Source organism: Parambassis ranga, chromosome 9 (assembly GCF_900634625.1).
Source record: "Parambassis ranga chromosome 9, fParRan2.1, whole genome shotgun sequence".
Classification (NCBI taxonomy): Eukaryota; Metazoa; Chordata; class Actinopteri; family Ambassidae; genus Parambassis; species Parambassis ranga.
This window is the reverse complement of record NC_041030.1, coordinates 6,163,221-6,171,763: the sequence shown is the minus strand read 5'-3', so window position 1 is coordinate 6,171,763 and position 8,543 is coordinate 6,163,221. Positions and strand designations below refer to the sequence as shown.

The 8,543-nt window shown below is 39.8% G+C and overlaps 1 protein-coding gene across 1 annotated transcript; it reads left to right on the top strand.

Moving 5' to 3' along the window:
- Positions 1-508: 508 nt before the first annotated feature.
- On the top strand, positions 509-6,655 carry LOC114441114 (dynein heavy chain 2, axonemal-like). The gene is made up of 19 exons (XM_028413897.1): positions 509-568; positions 700-880; positions 959-1,051; positions 1,152-1,390; positions 1,561-1,752; positions 1,830-1,987; positions 2,063-2,150; positions 2,295-2,500; positions 2,755-2,884; positions 3,075-3,257; positions 3,378-3,592; positions 3,682-3,828; positions 4,353-4,509; positions 4,613-4,722; positions 5,266-5,395; positions 5,541-5,729; positions 5,934-6,063; positions 6,169-6,337; positions 6,505-6,655. The coding sequence occupies exons 1-19, from the start codon at positions 509-511 to the stop codon at positions 6,653-6,655; spliced, it is 2,928 nt and encodes a 975-aa protein (XP_028269698.1).
- Positions 6,656-8,543: the final 1,888 nt, after the last annotated feature.

Here is an 8,543-nt window from a genome sequence, read left to right as displayed (position 1 = left end):
TCCACATTCTGTAACTTTACCTCATACTACAGAATTTTAACTTAACATGGATATATATTTCCCCTAAAAAATTAAGGCAGAATAAATAGCTGTCTTTTTGACAAAGTTACCGTCTAAGCTAACAGACCTACCTGTTATATTTACTTTAATACAAAATGAAAGTGCAGAAAAGTCTTGCACATCCTAATATGTTGGCAATAGGTGCACTGAAGGTTCAGTTCAGTGCATACATGGGAGGTGTTCAGACGCACAATGTGTCAAATGTGTGTCAGTGTTGAGTATTATACTCTCTACTACTTGCTTAGCAAAATATTTAGTTTTAGTTTCAATTTTGCAAAGTATCCTTGGTTCACAGATTTTCCATTTGCCCTCTCCTTTCTTTTTCTTTTGTCTGCCCATCCACTGGAAGTTGTTTATCTGTTTTGCACCTGGTGTACCCAATGAATACTGGACAGAGGAGAATGAGAAGGCATTGGATACATTTATTATGGACACCTCCATCAGAACCATGATAATCTACAATGATACCTCTGTCGGGCTTCGTGTGGTGTACTCCATGCCATCATTGGTACAGTATTTTACTTTCTTCTCTACTCTCAACTGATTTCTTATTATGAACAAATCAGATTATTTATTTATAGTATTTCTGTAGATTTTTCTCTTTTATTTCACCATTGTATATAAATGTTTGCCTTACAGGAAGAAGTAGAGAAGCTGTCCTATTTTATCCGCAAGCCAGGAGCTGTAATCACAGTGGAGACGTTTTATGAGGCCCTCCAATTTGGCTGTGTGCATGGCAATGCCATCCAGAGTCTGTTGCAGTTCATGAACTCCATTGCCAACACCGAAGAGATGCACTGCTACCTTTTCAGTATTACAGGTATTTAAATCAGGAAATTGGAGTTCACATTTCTGATGATGTGTTGCAGTGTCATAATTGAAAGATTTTTTTTTACAGATGAGATGTTTGTTGTGTATATCCCATCTGAAGCCCTACAGTGCAGTCCTGAGGAAGCCTGCAAAGACAAGAGTCTGGTACAGAGAATTGAGAGTAAGCTTGAGAAACCATTTATGTTTGTGACTCTTTGTTCAATACACAGTCCTTGTCTGTGTTTTTTTCCACCACTCACTCATTTTTTATCACATTATAGCTGTTATGATTCACTGGATGGACCAGATCAAGGAGCTACTGAATGAACAAGAAATAGTGACAATGATGGACAATTGTGGTCCGCTGCCAGAGATTGACTTCTGGGAGAGGCGCTACGCCAAGCTGTTGGACATCACCCAGCAGCTAGAAAAGTCAGAGGTCAGACACATCCAGAATATCCTGCAGCTTGCTTCCTCTCTGTATGTACATCGCTTTTGCGAAGTAGCCAACAAAATTCAGGTATGTAACACAAAACAATCATTTTCTTACAACAGTACTATACATGTAATGTCTCCTGAGTATTTCTTATTTATTCTGTTCAGCAATTTGTTATGTAGAAAGTTATTCTGTAATTTCTAATGTAGGAATTTGATATCATATCATATTTTCCTTCTGTGTGTGGTGTCCAGGAGTGCTGTCTGCAGGCCAAGTCAAACCTGACCTTTCTGTCCATACTGAAGGAGCCCTGCAAAGAGCTAGCCCAACTCAAACCAAGCCAAGTTGCTTCCAAGCTGCCGAACATTGTCAATCTTATTCGTATTATCTGGAACAACTCCATCCACTACAACAGCAGTGAGAGGATCACCGGCCTCTTTCGGCAGGTATGTGAATATATATGTTAAATACATCCACACCACATGTAACCAACCCACCAACTTTTTGTGTTTGTTTTCTGCAGATAAGCAATCAAATCATCTACCTGTGCTCCCAAAGCATCTCCCTGGACAAGATTTTTAAGGGCCACGTGTTATCCAGCAAACAAGTCCTCGCTGACTGTTTGCAGTGCTGCACGTCCTGGAAGGAAATTTATCTGCAGGCTTCACAGCTGCACTCCAAGTAGGAGAGTTTTCATCTGTACAGAGTACACAGCTGAGTTTATTTGTAATGCTACATGTCTGTTCTTTATTTCAGGTATTCCCCTAAAGGCTGGGATCTGGATGAAACAAGGTTTTTCGTGGTGATTGATGCTTTCATTCAGAGGCTCACTGACCTGCTTGAGGTAAACACAGTAGCATCTGCATGTTATGTCGGCGGACATAGCTGACATGACCAAATGGCCCAAGTTGACTAGGCTTCTTTTTGAATATATTGTAAATCCCTGGAACATATTTTGATTTATTATTATTTTCTCGTCCCCTCTCAGGTGTGTGACTGTCAGCATCAATTTGCCCGTTGGGAGGATGGAGAGCAGACATCCCTGCCATGCTTTGGTGGTCTCCAAGGGGAAGAGTTCACCGGCACCCTCCAGACACTGGAAGATACATTTCATCATGGCCTGCAGAACCTGTGCTCTGTTGATAAAGCCATCTTTGATGTCACTGATAACACATGGTGCAGTGAATTCAGCAGGTTGATCTAATGCTTTTTATTCTTAAGACTAAATATTTTAGCAGGAAAATATTTAATGTACTACCGAATTCCCAAAATGTGTTTTATGGGTATGTGTAAGAATTGGCCACATCAGAAGGTGCTTCCCTTTAGACAGAGACATTTTCCAAAGAAAGCACTCACTTGTGCGCATGCATAATATCTAAATATCTATAATGTGTGTTCGTGTGCACTCCTGTTTTAATGTGCTTCTGAAGTGTTTTTTGTGTACACAGATTTTGCGCACTGGTAAAGAATCTGGAAATGATGATGCAGAACTTGATCAATTCAGTATTTAAGACAGTGTACTTATTCGAGGAAGGAGTCCGGCTTCTGGACATTTTCAGGCCTGTGTCTGCTCGTGAGGTATCATTCACAGTCTATACATTAGATTTGTCATTAGTTACTTCAACTTAATTTATTTAAAATTCTATTACTTAGAACAAATAGGCAAAAGTAACCGCACTTTTAGGCTAGATGCATTGTTTATAGTCTGTCCCATGTTTGCCTTCTCTTGCACTCACACAATTCATACATACAATCTTCTCAATCACAGGCCATTAAGCGCGTCACAGATGAAAAGGCAGAGGAGGTGTACAACATTTTTAACAAGGAGCTCAAAATGGTTAACAATATCCTTAACAAGAACACAAGTTCTTCTTCTCTCCATATGCCCAAGATATCAGCACATGTCTACAAGCTGATGGGCCTCAAACATCGTTTAGAGACACCCATGGAGGTGAGTGCATAACACTATACATATCAAACCTGCTTTTTTTTTGTGTGTGATGGTTACTTCACTACATCCTTTTATTCTTTCCTGGATTTTCTCCCTTTTGTCCTCTTTATCCCACTTTAGGTGCTCCAAAAGGCTTACTTCATGCCTGACTCTAACACACGCAAAGCAGTAGTTTCCTCCTGTAGCCAGACAATCCAGGTTTTAGATGAGCTAGTCAGGAAGAGCTTCAGTGAGTGGAGCCAGAAATTGGACGGACAGCACTTAAAGAGCCTGGAGCAGCCACTCATGGTGCGCTACGCAGACGGGTCGAACCAGCTGGACATCAACTTTGACAAGTGGGTCTAACAAAAGTACACACAAATTACACAAAAGACACAAAGTTTCACACTACGACTGTAAAATCTCCTTGTGTGTTCTTTTCCAGAAACCTGCTGGAGATGTTCTCTGAAATCTGCCACTGGAAACGACTAAAATTTGAGATCCCCCAGATTGTGTCTGACATATACCAGGAGAAGGATGATCTCAAACTCCTCAGGGATAGGGTCGTGATGCTGATCAGGAATTATAACAGGTCACACACACGCACGCACATACTGTATATGTTTGCATTGTACCATTTGTACCTCTTCCCTCTGGAAAGAGGTACAGGAGCATCAGAACTCACACCAACAGACTGAGACACAGCTTCTTCCCCAGAGCTGTGAAATCCATCACTCCACTATCCCATACACATCCCACCCACCCAAAGACTGAGTAATAAACCTCTGTACACAGACACTGTGCACTTTAAACCATTAATACACTGCTTCTTGTACAATATATTCATACTGGTCACTTTAAACATTTAATTTGCACTGTTAGTTTTACTCTTTTTATTCTTATTCTATTTTATATTTATGTAGGTATATTTTAAGCATGCCTCTTTTTATTTTATGTGTCCAACTGTGTGCCTAAGCCAAGAGCTGCTAAACAAAATTTCATTGTACCCTGCATAGTGACAATAAAGATTCTTCATTCTTGATTCTTGTAATCACACATTGAACTCAAAATGCTTTTATCTAATGTTTTTTTTATCTCCGTTTGGGTACACATCAGGATCATCGGAATGCTGTCCCCAAACGAGCTGAGCCTGTTTAGGGATAAACTTCGTTTCATTGATGAGAAGATTCAGCCAGGTCTAACCAGCCTCACGTGGTTGTCCAAAGCAGCTTCCACTGCGTTTGTCTGTGACTCCCTCCCTCATGTTGACAAGGTTGTAACATGTCATTACAAAAACAGTTTAAAGATAATCATCAATGGATTATAATTACTGAGCAGTTCCTCTTGTCATCTCTCCTTTCCAATAATCACTCTAGCTCCAGGTGATAGTAGATGATTACAAAGAGTCATATGTTTCCATATGCAACCTCTTCCACCAGATTAGTGAAGCACTGCTGGTTAGACTGGATGAAAACACTGTGTACAGGTAACTACAAATGTAATTAAAGCTGCAAGCAGCGACTCACAGCCGCCGCCTCCCCTATCGTCCCACATCCTCTCTCCCCCTGTACTGGCACTAGCTGTGGTCTGCAGGGCAGAAGAGTACACCAAAACACACATATAGAAAAGAGGATAGAAAAGACAGGTCCTCCAGCCAGTAGGTGGCGCAGTGACTGTAGCAATACGATACAGCCAGAAAAACATCTATTTCTTGTGAGTTGGTGAAGGGTAAACTTTGTGGCAGTGCCACAGCCAGACGGCATGACAAAGTGCTGCGTTTTTGATAACTTTTGGTCCCTAACCCCTTAAGTGCAAGTGCACCAATTTTCAGCCCTATCAAGCAATTCCCCTAAGAGGAGTTTGCAAAAGTGTGGGGAGTGCAAAATGTTAATATTAATTAAAAAAATTGCATTTCAATCGGGCTCTGGCACGTTTCTTGCTCGGACCCTAATGATGACCTTCAAGCATTGATTTTATACCCATACAGTACATTTTTTCATTTGATTTGATTTACCTCATTGTATTGTAGGAACTTGGAGTTTGAGGACGACCAGAAAGTTCACCAGCAGAGCCAACTCAAAATAATCCAGTCTGCACACCACGCTATTGCTGATATCCTGACCCACCTCAACAGAATTTTCAATACTGATGGAACTGAGGTACATGTCATTCACTTAGTAGTGGTAGGGTTCCACCATGTATATGCATGTGTAATTTAAGGAGTGGTTTACTTGTAAAGTAATAGCATAATAGTGATGCTTTTACAAGAATGGGTACTTTACAAGGTTTTTCATGGCATTTCAGGTCCAGGAAGCCTGGGTGGCCTTCACAGAGAAGGTGGACCACGTGGTAGAGGAAGCTCTTAGACGTAACATCAAGAAATCCATGAAGAAGCTATCTAGAGCCATCAATGGGGATAGCAAGACATCACCCAATCCCTTGCTCAAAGTCTTCGTAGAACCGCGTCAGGCATCTCCCCAAACTGAACCAAAGGTCCATGTGATAATGATTTGGTTTCACTTTAACATGTTCATTGTATACTGTACTCATTTTTCAGGCACACTTTAGGCTGTCTTTAAGAGGCTTTTATTCATCTGCAACTAGAGCTCAATGTTGCCATGTAGCCTTGTTTTTACAGCTCTTTAAAAGTCAAAGAAATACAAGAAAATTGAGTGTATGTCTGTGGTGGTTTGACAGGTGGAGTTCTCTCCAAGTCTCGCAAAGCTTGAACAGATTCTAAACATTTTGCCCCAGCTCATCAGCATCATCTCAGACATTGAACGCCTCACAGAAGGCTCTCAGCTAAATCCGATACACGTCAACATAGGTTTGAACATTTTTTACATTCTGCATAAACAGTATGTATATGCGACTATATGTGTCATTTGGTGCCTTTTATCTGGTGTCACCCTGGTCTTCTCTTATCCCTCAGAGCAAAATGAAGAGATAAGAAATATTCAGGAAGCTGTTTCTGCAGGGATGGCTGCCAATGCCAACCTCTTGCAGGACTGTGTGAAGACATGGGACCAATACAGGGACATCTGGAAGTTCAACTTTGAACAGGACCTGTCAGTATCTTCTCTTGATGCAGCTATATGCAGGTAAAAATGAACATGATCTAAAGTAAATACAATGCAAAATGTATTGTAAATTTTTTACACCCAGTACTCTAATTATCACCCTGTAATGCATGACTGCAAAAAAACATGCTCCAGATGTGCATACCAAGATTTCCTAAGCTTTGTCTGCCTCATTTGCTGCTCTGTAGGTACACAGAGATAACCAACAATGTTCAACAGGAAGAGACTGTATTTAACATCGGATTCATCGTGCTGGACTGTTCACTTCTCAAGTCCTTGTTGGTACAGCACTGCACTGAGATTACCCAGTTTCTCAGTCAGATCCGCCTTAAATATTAGTGTGCAGGTGTTAGTGTGCAGTAAACCACAATAGTTAACTATGGTTTATTATGCTGCTGGAGGTGTCATGACCTGGTGTTTATTTATGGTTTTGTTTTCCTTGTTTTGGGTTTTTAGTTTAATCTGTGTTTAGTTGTTGTTATTTTCCTGTAGTTCTGGTGTTTTGTTTCCTTGGGTTTGTGTTTTGTGTTTCTAGTTGTCTAGTTGTCTAGTCTTGTTTTGTGTTTCTAGTTGTCTAGTCTTGTTTTGTGTTTCTAGTTGTCTAGTCTTGTTTTGTGTTTCTAGTTGTCTAGTCTTGTCTTGTTTTGTGTTTCTAGTTGTCTAGTCTTGTTTTGTGTTTCTAGTTGTCTAGTCTTGTTTTGTGTTTCCTGTTTTACTTTGGTAGTCCTGTCCTCCCTGTGTATTGTCTTGAGTTTTGCTTCCTGTTTTCCCTCCTGGTTGATTACCAGCCCTGCCCTCATGTGTGTCACCTGTGCCTCGTTGTCTTCCCTGGTCCCCTTGTATATAGTCTGTGTCTTCCCCTTTGTCCTTGCTAGTTCGTCTCGTCTGTGTGGGCTTTGTGTCACTCCATGTCTCGTCCTTGCCATGCCATGCCATGCTTCGCTCCAGGTAGTTTCTTTGTTTATGTTATGTTTTTGAACCCTGCCTTGAACCCTCGCTAAGTTTCCTAGTTTTGCCTAGTTTTGCTTTTCTGGTTTTGCCACGTGTAGTGTGATTTTCAGTTAGTTATTTTGTACTTTACCTTTTGACCACGACAAGTGTGATTTTTAGTTTTGTATTGTTTTGCCCTCCTGGCCTTTAAATAAAGGACTGTTTTTGGAACTTAGAACTGCTCTGCATCCTGCATCTGTGTCCGCTCTCACTCACAAACCCTGACAGGAGGTATTAACATACATAATCTGTTTTACAATTCGTACAGCAGCCCATATTTCCTTCTCCTATGAGTAGACTTACAAAGGCCTTTAAGCTGTAGTTCTGTTTCACAAATCAGTTTGATTTAAGTCCAATTTGGGAAATTACATTAACGGGCATTTATTTTTCACTTAAGATTATTTTCTGTAGTAACAGTAGTTCAAATAAACTGTTAACCTAAATTTAGTTAAGTACATGTCAGGTAAATTACATGGCAGCATCACCCAGAAACAATGTAGTTCCTATGTGATGTACACAACATATTCTTACAAATAGATAATACAGACAAATAGTAAACAAATAGTTCAGTAGGTTAGTGTAATCCCCACTACATGTTCCTGCATTAACTGATAATACATATTTTTTAAAAGTTATTAAATGTATTTACATGTATTTTTATTTATCCTTTGTACTGGAGTCTCAGCCTTCTCTACATACATACGATCTCACTCGCTGATAGGTTTCCTTTTGATTTGGTTCAATTTGTGTTGTTATTAACCTTGACTTAAAACAAGTCTGCAGCTATTGTAAAGCTACAGAAATTGATCAATTCCATTGTGCATTTTTATCCAAGTATTTAACATGCTTCAAGACTGACTCAAATCCTTTGATTTTTTTGATTTCGTTATTAAAGTTTTCAGATCAGATTGTGTTTTCTTGATCACCGTTTCACCACTCGGAGCCAACATACCTGCACACATACATCTTCATTCAAAGTTACAGCTGATTGACAGGCGTAAATTAGCAGCACAGTCTCATTTCATAACGTGCAGAGCCTGCTTTTGACTCATTACAGTTTTTTCTGAATGCTTAAACACTATCAATGATTCTTATAGCACAATTTCTAAAACTATTAATAGTTATAGCAAAATCACTCACTGAGTTTGCAAAACTAAAAGCAAAAAAGCTGCTTTACACTCAGTTTGCACTTTTGTAACACACAATTTGCAATTGCATAAATATAATCCACTTCACA